Below are 16,362 nucleotides of genomic sequence, written 5' to 3'. Positions count from 1 at the left end.
CGGGGCTGCCCTCTGTCCAGTGTCCTTCACCTCAGGGCTGCCCCTCCATCCTGTGTCCTTCACCTCAGGGCTGCCCCTCCATCATGTTTCCTTCATCTCACAACCGTCTCTCCAGCTCAGCACCCTCACCTCAGCATCCCCTCCATCCTGGCTCTGTCACCTCAGGGTTTTCCCTCCATCCCATCTTCTTCACCTCAGGGTTTCCCCTCCATCTTGGTCCTTGCCTCAGGGCTGCCCGCCCATCCCATCTCCTTCACCTCATGGCTGTCCCTCCATGTCAACACTGTCACCTCACAACCGGCCCTTCCGTCTTGGTCCTCGCCTCAAGGTTTCCTCTCCTTTCCATCTCCTTCACTTCAGGGCTGCCCCTCCATCCTGGCTGCCTCAGATCAGACCCACACAGCCCCAGCCCCTGCCCTGCATCCGAGGAAATCTCCATTGAAAAAACCCCGGCGAGATCCAAATAAAACATGGCCATTAATGCCCTCCATAACCACCTAACTCAGCAGCAAGAACTCTTTGTCACAGCCAGGATCAAACAGCAACCTGGAGCAAGCAGCTGCTGAGAAAAGCCAGGGGAAAAGGAGTGGGTGAAGCTGCACCCTCAGACCCCGTGTTCCCTTTGGAATCACAGCTGAAAATGGGCTTTAAAAACCCCATCTCGCTGTCCCCTTCCCCAGCACATCTCACACACATCTGCTCCGTAGTGCTGCCTCTGAGGATTTACTACGGTTTTCCCTCACTTACTCGTTGTCCAGCCCCCATTTGCTTTTTTGGACCCTGGCAATACGAGCTTGAGTATTTCAGTTGTCCAGTTGCCAATCAAAATATTTGAAGGAAATGTTTATTTTCTTCTCGAAATCACACCAGCTGCTGCACTAACTGAATAAGCCCATTTAGCTGTAAGAATTTAACCATTGTAAGAGTGAATTGAGTCCCCCAACTACTCCAAAATCTGACCCAATCTATCAGCGGAAATGTCAATGTTTTGGATGGGAGTTTGGGGAAGTGTGGAATGTGTATTAAATAAAAGCCATGTAAAGGTCAAAGCCCTGATTAGTAATGCCACTGTCTCCTCCTTAGGGCTGAGCTGCCCCGGGGACCGCGGAGGCCGGGACACACCCCGTGATTTAATTGTGCAGCTGCAATTTGCACCTTTTGAGGACCCCCAAGTCCCCCTGCACGTGGGGCCGGATAGAAACAGGCTTTGAAAGCTGCTCAGCCCCTTTCCAGCAGCTCTCTCTCTCTGCCTCGGAGACAATACAGGTCTTTCCTTGGGTGGGTGGTGAGGAGATAAATGCAAAGAGATGCCCTGATGGGAGCCAAACCTCAGCTGGGTCATGGTGGCAAGGGCTGGCCATGAGGTGGGAAGGGCTGGCTCGTGAGGCTGCTAACCACAGAGGTTTCTCTGGGTGTGTTCAGCCGTCTCCCTTAAGACCATGCTGGGTTTGGGAGCTGCCTTGGATGGAGTGGAACTGGTCCCTGCACCCTGGCTGGGTCAGGGCTAGTGGATGTGCTCTGAGGTCGCTGGAAGCCTCGAGGAGATGAGGCAATGGACCCTGCAGATGGTTTTAGGGATTACTGTGCATCCATCCCAGCGGAGCACTGGGTGCTTCTACTGGAACACGTCTGCTCTGCCTGGAGGGAGGAAAGGGCAGCAAAAGCAATGTCAGGACATCTTCAGTGCTGCAGGGACACCTAAACAAGCAGCTCACCCCGGGCACGTGGCAGAGCACAGCACTGGGGCCTGATGTACAGCAGGATCATCATTATCAGATCGTCTGGCTGGGGCCAGGCAGCGACGATGGACGTGTGGAACCTGAGCAGCTCCTCAGCACCGCAGATGCCACCCTCTGGTCCCCACCTTAGAGATGTGGAGAGCACACAGCGGCTGATGAACGCAGTCAGCAATAAACATGAGCTTGGGTGGGTGTTACACAACAAATACTCCCAGTGTGTGAGACACACAGACGATAAAGGGAATTTAAAGGGAACTTGATAATGTGGCACTCTCCAAGAGGGTAGAATATAAAATATCTTCAGTCTGGCCATATATCACTGTTCTAATTCTATGCATATGTGTGCCTTGCAAAATTGTCATGAAAAATCTACCCCGGGGGAAAAAGCTCTCCTTTCCTGTCTTAATCCACAATGATTGACGACAGTGTAAACACTAATGATACTTTATGCTTCTGTATATAACACACCAGCATGTGTGTGATGAGTGGGGACAGACATTCATGCTATGGCTATTGCAAAATTGTCATGAAAAATCTACCCCGGGGGAAAAAGCTCTCCTTTCCTGTCTTAATCCACAATGATTGACGACAGTGTAAACACTAATGATACTTTATGCTTCTGTATATAACACACCAGCATGTGTGTGATGAGTGGGGACAGACATTCCTGCGCTGGATATATGTTTGGCTGGTTTTTCTCTACTCACTTCTGTCATGTTGGACATCCAAAACCATCTTTGAGCATTTTTCTGACCTTTGTCCCTCTCTGCTTCCTTCCCTTGATCACAGCAACTCCATGTGGGAGCATGGAGAGGCAGGTGGCCAGAGAGGGAGAGAATCTCCATGGGAAGGTGCACGAGATGCATCTGATCTGTGAAGCCCCAGCTCATCTCTAGAGAAGGCGCCACTCTCCTCCCCACCCACGCATGCAGGCACGCTCTCACGCCTCTGTCACGTATGTTAACAAGTTCATTTGTTTCCAAGTCAGAGCCAACTAAAAAAGAAAACGGCCCCTTCCTCCCAGCCCACGTAAAATAGAGCAAAATATATTTTGGGGGAGGAGGGGAGGTGTTGAAAAAAAAAGGAGGGTGTGAACAGCATCCGTTGTTACACGCCCATGGAGCGCTGCTCTGTATCTGATAGAACCAGCTCACTAACTGGGTGCACGGACTTCCTCTGCAGAGTCTGAAAAAAACCCAAACCCCAAACCAAAACACAACAACACACAGGTCCTTATCACAGCATCGCCAGGCACCACCTCAACACTGCCAAGCACGTTTGCTGCTCAGTTTTGTGATTCTCCCCGAACACCGTGTGCTGTCGTGCACACGCACACACGGCCCCAAACCCACCCCGCTGAACAGCACAAACCCAGCTCCTGGGTCCTCTCCCAGCACTTTCAATCCCACCCCAAATATGCTGGGCAGCAGCAGAGCAGGGAAATTCCCAGGTGTTCCCAGCTCAGTGAATCATGCACTGCATCTCAACCTCCTTTGCCAGCCCTTCCAGGTCCATTGGGATGCTCCAATTCACTGGACCCATTCTTGTGGGGAGGACCCTGTTCCTAATTCCAGTGTGGATTTATCCAGAACCATTTCAGCCCCATGTCCTGTGCCTGCAGTGTTCTCCAGAGCTTACATTAGCTCCTCTGCCTCGCCGTGCTCACCCCCTCGACGTATTTACACAGAACAATCAGCTCCGCTCCCCGCCTGCCCTTTGCTAGACTAAACAAGCCCAGCTCTCCCCGCTTCCTCTCCCGGCACAGCCTCGCTCATCCCAGAGCTCTCTGCCCGCATCCCCCTGCCTGGCACATCCCGCAATCCCCCCCGCTGCATCCCGCCGAGCTAATGAATAACGGTGCTAATTGGAGCGGGTGGGTGGGCTGAGCAGGGATCGCAGGCACTCCCCTCCGCCCTGCCTGCGCTTTGCTCTTTACCTGTATTCAAAGGGTATTAAAACAAATTAACAAGCCCTGACTACATAAAAGGAAGCTGCTGGATTTACAACCCAGCCTGCAGCTAGACCACCTTGCCTGCCGAGCAGGTTTGGGCCAGGCCACGTCTGCCATGGGAATCCCACTGCGGAGGGGTGATGGCACGGGGGGCTGCAGCGGCCAAGAGCCCGGCAAGGCAGCGGCACCCCGGGCTGGGGGCTCCCCACTCCGCTCTGAGTCTGGCACTGCGGATCCCAGCACACCGGAAAATCCCACGTTAAAGGCGGGATGGCAGCCCTGAGGCAAATTCCGAGGGACTCCTTGCTGTTCTGTAGGGATGCAGCACCCTGAGCTGTGGCTTGGGGATGGCCACACGGGCAGGGCACAAACGCAGCGGTCATGGGTGCCTGGACTCTGTCCTGGGGGAAGCTCCCATCCAGCACTGCTCTGTGGTTCATCTGTGACAGTTCCATGCCAAATTCACTGAAGGGACATCACAAATGTAACGGAGAGGAGCAGAAAAGCAGTTTAAAGATAGACAGAGAAGCCTGAAAGCAGGCAGGAAACCCATCTCGAGCATGTTCCTTCCTTTGAGGCTGAAGCTGAATCCCACAATATGTTTTCTTCCCACTAATGCTTGCCTAGCTTCCTTTGGAAACAATTTAGTCTCTGCCCGTGGTAGAATGTTTTTATCCATTAAGAAACGGATATTTTAAAGAAACCATAAGTCAATCTGGACAGGGATTAGGAAGCAGCAATTCAGTGTATTTGCTGGGCCCATAATTCAGGACTTAACCTCAGAGCAGCCACGTTGCATTTCGGAAACAATAGGGGCACTTGCTGCCTATGCCAAGAGGCTTCTTAAAAGTAATGTAATACTTTAAAAATGTATATTTAAAAAGAGAAAGAGAGAGAAAGGCTTTACTTTAAATGGCGAAGCATTCTGCTGATGATAAAAATGTTGCGCTGGCCTGAAGTACTGGATTGGGAATGAAGCTGGTTAAAGCTGAGCAGTTTCCAGATCAGGAGATCTGAAGCTCCTTACCAGTGAACACAGAGTCTCCCAAAAACCATTCAGCAGGCTCTGGGGCTAGGAGAGGCTTGCAAAAGGGTCCAGTATTTACTGTCCTCCCTGTGAAACCAAGGGAGTTTGGCTTCTCTGGAGCAAAAAGAAGAGTGTGCCAGGGGGATGTGAAGTGCATCAATCAAAACAGCTCGCTCTGGCACCGAGGAGATCCAATCTAAAATCCCTTTGCGATTGTCCTGGTGAGCGCAAGGCCCCTCAATGCTGCTGGACAATGCACACAATTGCTTTTGAGTGGTTGAAGATGTTTCCACCACAGAACTCGAGCGTGGGCGGTCCTGCTCTACTGCACTGGGAACAAAATGGTTCAGCCTGAGCCACTGCCAAAATGTGGGCAAGGGAGGACATGGAGAATTGGGGGCTGCTCCTGGGGAGGATGTGTGTCTGCCACCATCCCACCTCCCCTGAGCCAGGGGGCCCTGAGCCGCAGCTGAAGGCAGACAGAAGAAGTCCCTTTAACATCTTGCTTCACTTCTGAGAGCTACTTGATTTTTTTAAGCTAAAAGGCAAAACTCGACTGAAGCAGGCACGCAAGGCTCTGGCTTCGCATGCCCCGTAATAAGGAACCATTTCAAGCCATCCTAATGACAGCTTGGTGTCTCACTGCGGGGATGGCAGAGCTGGGATTGCAAAAGCTCAGATTTTCCAGACCTCTCTGGAGAAGCATTGGGCCAAATCCTGAACAGAGGCTCTGCTCAGTTGAAGCCAGGGAAGCAGAGCTGGATGAGGATGGGGGTCTGCCTGTCTGACCTGCCCAGCCACTGGGCCACATTCTCATCACAGCTACAGGGGATGAACCCAGAGTTACCCTATTTACCCCCCTAAAGCAGTGCAAGTGGGAATGAGATGGTGTGTGCAGGCTTGCTGGTGTCCATCCCATTTGGGGGCAGGCATGGGAAGGGGTCAGGTCTCTGCCCATCTGAGTGGGGCAAGGCAAAGCCAGAGCCACTGAAATACCCTGACAGTGGAGAGAGCAGGATCCGACCTGCTCTGCCTCGGAGCTGCGCTCTCTCCTCCCATATTTCCTGGCATGCCCTTCAGGAACCATCGGCTTTCTCTTACCGGGAGGGTTTTGGTTTGAGACCATTTAACCTCAGGATGATCGTTTTACATGGGGGCTATTTATAACCTCCAGGGGCTGCTTTACTGAAAGCCTCTGCGAGTGGCTGAGGGCCAGACCCTTCTCCCACTCACAGCGGCGTCCTTGCTGTGATCTCCACCGCGGCCACGGCTTTCGCTCCCAAGGAGGAGAGATTGGACTGGGCCAGAGCAAACACATCTCCCAAGAACCCCAGTTCTCCCAAATTAAAACACTGTCTCCTGCCTGCCTAAAAACCCAAACTCCACGGGCTGTGTTCAGGGACTTGGGGTGCCGGGATCCTGCCAAGGCTGTTTCTGAGCATCCCAGCTCCCAGCCTGGTTTTGCCAGGAGCGGATTAGGCAGCTTGTACAAACTGCTTGGTCAGCAGAACAGGGAGGCCGAGCACCCCCAGCACACGAGTGGAGGGAGCCGGGCACTGGTGGAGAGAAAACCTCCCTGGCCTCCATTTAATCCCTGCACAGGGATGCTAAAAACATTAACCTTGGGAAGCACCCCCATCAAAGATAGCGGGGGCCGGATGAACCCCAGCCTGCCCCGTCGCCCCTCCCAGCTGGTATCTCGTTCTGCTTTCCACTAATCGGCCTCTCCTGTGTGTTACCCAAGAACGTGCCAAGTCGTGAGAATTACAGGCCTGTTAACTCCCCTGTTATTCTTGGCACGGGCCGGGCTCCACTTGCTCGGGTAAAAATTATGATCTTTGTGAATAAGCTGTGTGTGTGCGAGAGAAAGAGGGGTTTTAAAAATTATGATTATGATTGGTCATAGCCAGAGCTGTGTCAAAAGGACAGGGCTGAGATGAAAATTACTGAGCTGGTCCTGCTCCGAGTTACGCTGGTAGGAACCCACAGTCATTTTAAGACGGTTCCTCCAACTTGGGAACAAGGGAGCCAAGAGCAGAGCGTGCACAAACCGCCTTTTGCAGCATTCCTGGGACTTCGGATTCACTCCGCAGGAATGATTTCAGAGGCTAATTTTGTGTGTCTCCACTCCTGCTGTCACTTGACATTTGGGAATTTGGCAGGGGCGGTAGCTTGTGGCCAACTTCATTTTTTTTCTCGCTGAATTTGTGTCATCACCTGATTCTTTGCTCCAAACCACGCTCTTCTTTTTTAGGGTGCTGTGCTGATTTAAAATACAAATCTATTTTTCTTCCCCCAAGAATCTCTTTCTTTATGATATGGCCAGCGGGACCAGCCTAGAAAACCCTTTCTCTCTCTCTTGCTTTTGTAAAAATACTCAAATGATAATCCTACAGAAAATGCCCGTGTTCTTCTCCTAAACTCTGCTAATATCAACGAAAATTCCAAGCATGGAGATTTGCATTTCAATGAGAAATAAATTAAATTTTCACTGTAATTTTGGGTTGGGAGGAGCAGCGCGGCTTTTACAGTTCGGGTAACATTTTCAAACATGTTTTTACACCCAAAACCCCCTCTTTGCCAATGACACCGAGCCTTTCAAACAAACACATCCCTTCTGAAAATGCAGCACGAAGGCTTTGGGTGCTTTTTCTAGGAAACCTTCCCAGAAGGGCCACTTCTCACCAAAATTCCAAATACGGACAGCTTAAATGCTATTCCTTGAAGACCTGTTAGTATCTCTGCTTATTTCTGAAGGAAAAGAACCAGTGAGACTAAAAGTGCATGGAAAAGGAGCACGGAAAAGGACAGGAGAAGAGTCTTTTAATTCATCCTGGTGGCATCTGCCTGTGCAGAGAGACGGGAGCAGCACAGCAGCTCGATATTTCCAAATGCCTTGCTTAGTTTGGGACTGAAATTCCAGGATTAGCAGCCTGATCTCTCTCAGGTAACTGCAGTGGCAATTCCTCCCCCTGTCCTGGCAGCAAGCTGCAGATTCCTGGGGAACGCCCAGGGACTCGGGTGCTCGTTGCCGCTGGCAGATCTGGTGCTTGCAAAGGCTCTGTGTGTGTGTGTGTGTGTGTGTGCCCGTGCAGGTGTGCATCCGTGTGGGGAATTATGCTGGAGCTGGGCGAGGGATCACCACACTTGGCACCCACACAATGATAAGAAACCGTTGGGATTAGCATGTAAAGCACGGAACAGCCTCTCTGGCTGATGCATAACCATAGTGCGGCTGCCTTCATGTCAGAGGAGCTGCTGGGTTCAAAGTGTGCTGCTCTCATCTCCCTCGCGCTCCTGCTGCTCAGTTGTTCCTCAAAACCTAGATCTAATGGTGCTGAGAGTGATTTAATGGGTGCAAAAAGGCTTCCAAGGTCAAGAAATCCACACAACCCCCTCCGTGGCGCCTTAACCAGGGGAGAGCCGGACTCCAGCTCTAAAATACCATCCACAGGGTTGTTCCCACTCAGCCATGTCAGGAACACAAGGGTTTGGGGGTGACACTGGGACACCCAGGCAGTTACCTTGGATTGGAGTTTGAGCCTGGGAGCTGAAGTGGCTCGGGGTGCTGAGGGATCCGCGGGGGTTGGGTGTTGTCGGGGTGACTCTCATGGACTGGCGCAGCCGTTCCAGCTCTCCGTAGCGGTCAGTGAAGGGTTTGGCTTGGTCTTCCAGCTTTTGTCTGTGCCCTGGAACATGATAAAAGAGTCTGGTATCTGATCAGCTCCCCTTTGGCTGCAGCACCCTGGTTACACAGGGAGCCAGCAGAGCCTCTGTCTCTGTGGTTTGCTGCTTTTCAGTGGGTGGCAGCCCCGGCAGAGAGCGGCTCTCAGGGGAGATGGACACAGAGTGACCCCCGGGGGAGGCCCCAGATCAGCCAGGAAGTCTCTGGTCAAGGAGCTGGATCAGGATGCCCCTGCCCGAGTGACCGGCCTCCACCAGCCCTCACTGACCCTGAACATGGAGGGGAGACATGTAAGGCAGGAGAAACCATGTCCTGGCGAAGTGGGGACTGGGGAACCAGCAAACATTGATTTTAAGTATTTTCTACAGCGTTTGCTCATTGCTTAAAGAACAAACTCTCGTCTTACTCCAGTCCCCTCCCAGCTCTGCCCACCCAGCGGGGTCAGAGCCAAGTGGGGCTGGAGGAGGCACAGGAGGGATGGGATCAGCCCTCGCTGGTACCACACCTTGGCCACCTCACTTTGCTTCTCTCTGTTCCTCTTTCCTAGCCTTAAAACGGGCAGACTAATCACCCACCTCCCCCAGGCAGGGCAGCAGCTAATGAGCGTTCCTAAAGCACTCCCAGCTCCTTAGGTAGCAGCTGCTGGCACAGGGCAATAATTATTAAATTTATGCTAATTGTCCCGAGGCGAGAGGCGCATGAAATGCACTTGATACATAACTTTCACATTTTACTGTATTAATCATCGCCAAACGGCTTCGCTCTCTCTGGGCCAGATTCCAGTCTCAGTTACACCCGCACAAAGCTGGAGGGGCTCCAGAGGAGCCTCAGCTTTACATCAGTGCGGGGTTCAGACCTTGGTTTCTCCTTGTGCCTTCCCTGCTGCAGCCAGGCTGCCCCACAACACCCCCAGCTCTGCAGCTGCTGCGAAGGGACCTTCCCAAGGTGGCACCGCCTCATCCCGGCACAACCCCAGTGCTCAGGGGCACCGGAGATGTGCAGGCACGCCGGGAGACAGGCTGGGAAGAAACCCTTCTGCAGCACTTCAGAGAGCTGGGCCTTATCAGATCCTGCAGCCCGACATTCACCAAGCCAAGCTCAGTTCTTGGTGGCTTTTAAAGAAGAAAAGCAAAGCAAAGCAGCGCGTTTAAAAGGCGATAAACTCAGGCACCTCTCGCTTGCACCACCCCCCTGCCCTTCCCCCTCACATCTGCACAGCTCTGTGAGCCCGGTGTCAGTTTATAGCAAAGTCACAGAAAGTCCCCACACTTCCCCCTCTTTAAATCCAGCATCTGATGTTTCCTGATCTCCCATTTGCTCAGCTCAGGCTGCACTTGCCAGGCTGTCTGTGAAGACGCCGCATGGCTGGGATGGGAGGGAAGAGCATCAGCTCCAGAGGGGAACTCACACGCCCAGCTGGGCTCCCACCAGCAAACCCCTCCCAGCCACAGTTTCTGAGGGGCTTTGACCCCCCTCTGCCATCTCCACACCCACCAGCCCCTCCAAGCTCTATAATCCGTTCCAGGGGTGTGAGAATCCAAACTGGACGGAAAACATGCTGGCACCAGAGAGGAAAACCTGGTGAGGACGAGCCCGGCAGAAAGCAAAAACCCAGCAGTATTTTGAAAATGTATTTTCCCTGCTGTGTGAAGCAAACCAAGGAAACCTCAAAGCAACACCATAAACGATCTCTTCTCATCTCTGTGTGTCCCCAGACCTCAGGCACCTCTGCATTATCCAGGGCCTTTGGAGTCAGGAACAGCATCAGTCACATGTTGCTTTCCCCAGGGGAAAAGTATGTGCACTGAGGTGTCTTGTTTTCACCCACATTTTATTATTTCACTATACAGTTAAGCACAGAAGAAGAAAGATAGGGTTATATTTCACCTTTAACCAGGTTTTTTTGGGGGCAGAGCTTCACAGGAAAGCCAAAAGGACTTCAAAGACCCAGAAATCGAATGGAAATTAAATTCCCTTCCTCTATCTCAGCGCAAACTCTATCCTGTGGTGGTATCTGGCATGTGACGGGGAAAATCCTGAAAAAATATATCAAGTGATCTCTATGCTGATAATGTTTTTAGAGATTATTCAGCCGTGCAACCCGACCAAGGACTTCATGTGGCTGTGTCATGCTGCACTGTGGTTGCTCCAGTCCCCGCGCTGTCTGAACATGGGCACAGCCCCGTGGGCTTTGTTACCCTCGAGCAAACACCCTCTAGAAGGGGCTGGTTTGAGGGGAAACCCACCAATTACCATCAAAAGCCCCAAACCCCTGAAACTATCTTGCTGAAAAGAAAGTGGAAAACTTGATGCAAATGTAAGTCAAGGCAAACACGGGGGTGGTGGGATCAGGGCTCTTCCCAGCTCTCCTAGACCCTCTCCAATCTGTGTCCCCACGTGTGGGATCTGGCAGCTCCAAACCCTGTGAAACAAGGCAGAGAATGAGTTAAAAACCACCAACTTGGCCTGCCAGCCCTCTTTAGCTCAGGCTGTCTCCCCAGGACTTCCTGCCGCTTGTCACTTAGGGCTGGGGACGTCAGACTTTGTCACGCAAGAGAGAATCGCTGTTAATGGGTTTCTTTCATCAGAACAACCTGAGCTTTTTAATTTCTGCAGCGGTTGGCTTCATTAAAAGCCCTTCCCCATCTGCCCACAGCTGTCATGGAGAGGAAACCAGTGAACAATAGCTCATACCTTAGAGAACAGGAAGGTGGTTTCTACCTTCACCCAAGCACTGACTCAAAGCCTCCCGAAGCCAGTGGGCGGATTTTCACCCAACTTCAAACAGCCCCAGCCCTCATCCCAAGAAATCTGTCTGAGAAGCCTTAATCACCTCAGCCTGTGAATTTTGGGGCACAAAAGCTGCTGCTGGGGTTGGAGATTCTGCACTGCATTTCCAGCTGGGCCAGCGCTGGCTTGCAGGTCAATATTTATGGAAACAGCAGAGCTCAGTACTATCAAATGGTGGCAGCTCCTGACCTTGGGCACTCCTTGTCAGCAGCACCAGGGTTTTAACGCTGGATAGGGTTTCAGAATCGGTTAACTCCAGTATTGAACATGACATGATGTAAACATTGACAGATCACCTACGATCCTGATGTAATAACAAGATCTGTATCAGCATATCAAACAAACGATCCCATTGAACACTTCCCAGCTGGAAGAGCCGACGTGAATTTGACACTTTAGGCCAGTAATAAGAAGCATACTGGAAGTTTTGGGTGTTTCCTTGGAATGCAGACAGCGAAGCAGTGTGTGCCACACGAGCTCGAGCCCTCAGAGCTATGATTTAGAGACATGCTTTCTGCATTAAAATATTTCAAAGACCAAACAGAGCCTGCTCTTCCTTCTAGGAGTGTGCAACCTGATGTGGCTTCCCAAGCCGGGACTGGGGATGGGGTTTCCAGGCTGTGGAGGGGGAGTTCCAAAAAGCAGCTGATTTTCCCCAGATCACTGAGATGCAGAATATAAAGTTGATCAAAGGTAGAAAGGAGCTCCAGGAACTTCATGGCTCGAGTGACACCACAATCCCACAGCTGAGAGATTTGCTTCAAAAAACCCCTCCCTGGGGTGAGTGGGAGCCCCAGCCCCCTGATTTCTCTGTAGATGAAGTCAGATGAGAGCCGAGGAGCTGCACAGTCTCCTCCCACCCCTGCTGGGCTCAGAGCTGGGTGTCACGTTCATCCCCAGCCCCTGGCTCAGCCCCGTGCTGCCGGGGGCCGGGAGAGCAGATGTTGGGAAGTGGCTTGGCCCTCCCCGGGAGCCTGGCTGCGGAATGCTGGCGGCAAGCTGGAGCGGAGGAAACGCCGAGGGACGTTCATGAACACACACACACACACACTGCAGATCAGTGCCTCAGCCCCACACAGGAGGAGACGAGAGCCAGGAGAGGGCATGGGCTGGCACAGCAGCTTGAGCCACACTCAGCCACCTTCAAAGCATCCAAGCATCCCCCTGGCATTCCACTGTCCTCCCACCAAAGCTCCCACCAAGGCTCTGCCCAAACATTCCCAGCCTGACTCCAGGGCTGAGCCAAGCTCACCAGGAGCAGTCCCTGCACACAAAGCCATGGCTTCGTCTCTACACGTCCGTGAGAAGGGACCACAAGAAAGCAATCAGCAGTGGATAAACTCCATCTCAATGTGCAAAACACCTTTCAAATCCCTGCCGTAGCCCTGGAAATAGGTACTTCAGAGAGACACGCCAGTCCTCTGCAGAGGCTGGAATTTTTCCCCAGTCTGAGTCTCGGCTAGACTATCAAGTCCCAGCATGTGCTCCAGAAAGAAGCCACATGTGAAACTCCTGTGTTATGGGAACAGCAGGCCTGTCCCTTGCAGCAGATGCTGGGCTGGTTTCATCTTCGCACACCTCTAACTCAGGGCAAGAACATCGCTCAGGTCCTCTCTGAAATCCCACCTCCAGCTCGAGACCCACCAGGGGAAATTCCCAGCCAAGAAGACTTCGGTGGAGCCCCACTGCCAGGGAAGGAGGGAAGGGAGGACAGCGCAGAGCAGGGAGCTGGAAGGGACTCAAAGATGACGCAGGATGACGGAGGTGCCCTCCGAGCCCCAGTGAGCGCCAACCCCACTGCTAAAATCAGAGCTCAGGAGTTCACAGGAGGGAGCAGGAGGGAAATGTTGGGAGGCACCGTCCCTTGTGCTGCTGAACAAAGTCAGGCACAGATAACTCATTATTCACATGTTTGAAGTTGGCCTGCTTACGCCATTTGGAAGGAGAATCAGTCACGGCCGGGCTTTGCTTTGGTTTCCTCTGGCTTTCGTGAGACACTGCTGCTACTGTGTTTCTGCAGCTCGGGGAGAAAGGGGAGTGTGGCGCAATGCACCCCGGCTCGCATGTCCTGGCACAGCGTTTACACCAACAACCAAAGGAAAATAATATTTAAAGGGGTGGGGGAGAGAATTAGGAGGGGGAAAAAAAAGGAAAAAGAAAAAAAGGCTGCTAATTTATAAAGCTTTTTTAGCTGGTGGTGGTCTGAGATGAATTGGCTGCCTCTAAAAGGATGAAAATAAATATCCCTCTTTTTGAAGGAAATAGGCTGGCTCCAGGCCAGCTGGCAGGAAGCACAGAGATATGTTGCATTTACAGTAGGTTTTTTAGTGTCTGAAGCTCCAGCAGCGGGAGAGATGTTCGTTCTGGGCAGGCTGGTATTGATTAGGAGGCTTTGGGAGCCCCTGATCTCCTCTCACTCCTGGCTTAGTGCTGAGACTTTGCCTCTGCCTCTCTCCTTGCCCACCCTGTGCCCACCCTGGTGAGTCTCTGATAAACCCTGTCGGGGCCTTTGATTGCGCTGGGAGACCCCAAAACGGAGCCCTCTGGAAGGAAAACAAAGCAGGGCATTAATTTAAACAGAAATCCAGAGTAGTGCTTCCAAAAGCTCTGGGGACGGGAGAGCTGTGGCCCGTTCCCAAATCAAAGGGAACATCATGCCCAAATTTCCATGCAACTGCTGCTCAAATGCCTGAAGGACTCGGGCTCTCCATTCCCAGGGTTTCAAGAGTCTTTCTGGATTTGCAAAAATATTTGAAGCCCTTCGGAACACAGGGAAAGCTGGGAGCATTCTCAGCAGTGGGTAAAATTCAGCAGGTTTAAGCATTCAGCCCACTTGTGCCTTGCTGAGAACCCCCACCAGTGCTTTCCTGCCTTTTTCGATCCGTAAGAACTCTGAAAATCTGCCCCGAGACTGCGGAGCGAACAGGGTGGGGGTTAAAAGTTGTGATTTACAGATGTGAAAGCTGCAGCCCGGGTGTCACAGAGCAGCAGGTGGGTGCACATCTGCGGGAAATCGGGCAGCTTTCAGAACAGGGTGCAAAAACCACCAGCCCTGACGGCCTCTCTGCAGTCACTCCCCGTTCCAGGAAGGCAAAATTCACTTATGGGCTGTGACCTGGTTCTCATGGAATCAGGCAAACTCCCTGATTCCAAGATTCCCGAGCTGGGTGCTGGGGAGGAAGCAGACAGATCTCAAGGACATCCAGCTGGTATTGCCTCAGCCCCGGCTGAGATCAGATTTTCAGATTCCATAGATCCATGGAGAGATGCCAGTCCCGGTGAGTTCCTGCTGCTATCTAACAACCTGGACTGGGACCTACCAGTAGAGCTGGTTTCTCCCAGTTTGCAACCTGTTCCATTAGGGCAAGCACATCACATTCCTTGGGGTGACACTGGTTAAGGACACTCTGCCTGGGATGGGGAGGACCAGCTGCTGGGTTCAGCCCTGTGCAAGGAATGTGCCGTGGTTCAGCTGATGGAGCTGAGATGTCCCTGGCGCTGTGGGGAGGGAGCAGCACTTTGCCAGCCCAGCCTGTCCCGTTGGGAACAGACCTGAACTTTCTCAAGGTTTGAGGATGCTGAGCGCTGCTTTTCCCCTTTGCCCCAGGACAGAGCTGGAGCTGAGCCCTGGCATTTGAATACTGATACCCTTGATCCCAGGAGTGAGCTCCAAGCTCCATCTCCAGATCCTGGCTGGAATTATCCTGCTGGATAATTACAGCTCCTGCTGAGCTTTGCACTGGAAGGAGGAGCCCCAGAGGGATGGCACCTGCACAGCACCCTCACCTTCCCTGCATCCTCCCCAAAACCACGGGAGCAGAGCTAAGCACGGGAAAAGGGGCTGCCTGCTCCCCCCCCCCCTGCCACCATCCCCAGAGGCTGGGAAGGGCACCAGGGACACTCCCTGCTCACTGTGCTCCTCTTCTTCCCCCCCTCTCTGCCCCCTCCCACCACGGCACATAGAGACACTGGAAAGAGTAAGAGAAAATAATGCAAACTCATGTCTGAGCCCCTTCCGCTGCAGGAGGTGATTGATCTGGGGCTGACTGCAGGACAGGTGACTCCAGCAGCGGAAGAGAAGGGTCTTAGGAACTAAATTTCATCTCACTCTGAGTCAAATCCTCTTCCTCCCTCTGCCACATCATTAAAGTGATTGGTTGCACTGATAAGCCCTTTTGGGAGGGAGGAACAAGATGTGTCCTGCCTGACATCTGATGTGATCTTGCGGTTTTGTTTGATAGTTCTGGTCCTTTAGCTGTTGTCTTCCCTGAAACGAAACTCGCCTTTTAGCACTGGCTGTGTTTTTCCCCCCTCTCTCCTTTCCAATCTGTGACCCTTTGCTCTGTCCTCCCGAGCTCCCCAATCCTCCCTGAGTGAGCTGGGGCCACGCTGCATTAACAACCCTGCAAATCCTCCCTGGCAGCCTCCTCCACATCCCCTGCTGCCCACCAGGAGTTACAGACAGGTAAACTGAGGCACGGGGCAAAACGCTGCTCCTTTGGGAAGGAGCAAAGCTCACCAATGGCCCTGCTGTGATGCTCACAGATATTCCTTTTTGCTGCCACCTGCCTCCCATCCCAGCCCACTCATCCTCCTGCACAGCTCCCTTTGGATCATGTCACTGGACCGAGCAGGAATTTCTTTTGCTGTGTATTTGAACAGCCCCCGGCACAACCCGACACAGAACACCACCAACATCCTGGAAAAAACCTTCAATGTAATTAATCCCCCAAACATCCCTAGATGACCCCCAGATCCCACCAGAAAACCCTTTCGCTCAGTTTAATCTCTCCCAATTACTTTATCAATGCCCATTTCTCTGATTCTGAGTTACTTCCAAAGCCACCCCAGGGCCAGGTTTGCCTCTTCCACCCCAGCCCAGAACTGTGCCCTGGGGTTTTCCCAAAGCTTTCAAAAGCAGGACGTGTTGCAACCAATTCCAACAAAGATTCCTTTGTAGGACGCAAGCAAAAATAATTTCCCTGCTCTGACTCCCAATATTGCTGCACTCAGAAAATATTGGCCATTTTCAAGCAAAATGATTTTGAAGTTATTACGCAGCAGGCGATTGGAAAAGAGAGGTGGAATTTACTGCGTGTGGCAAATAAAATAATGAGAGGAGTGGATTTACTGGAGCCCAGATAATTTCAGCTGCTCTATTATTCCTTTT

At 52.3% G+C, this 16,362-nt stretch overlaps 1 protein-coding gene across 1 annotated transcript in view; it reads right to left on the bottom strand.

Annotated features, from left to right (window-relative positions):
• The window catches only part of RUNX3 (runt related transcription factor 3), a 35,104-nt gene that overhangs the window by 5,749 nt on the left and 12,993 nt on the right, over positions 1-16,362 (bottom strand). The window contains 1 exon segment of the mRNA XM_017736243.1: positions 8,242-8,406. Within this exon segment, the coding sequence (XP_017591732.1) occupies positions 8,242-8,406 (165 nt within the window).

The sequence above is a fragment of the Corvus brachyrhynchos genome, unplaced genomic scaffold, assembly GCF_000691975.1.
Source record: "Corvus brachyrhynchos isolate BGI_N302 unplaced genomic scaffold, ASM69197v1 scaffold65, whole genome shotgun sequence".
Classification (NCBI taxonomy): Eukaryota; Metazoa; Chordata; class Aves; order Passeriformes; family Corvidae; genus Corvus; species Corvus brachyrhynchos.
This window is presented reverse-complemented; position numbering and strand designations above follow the sequence as displayed.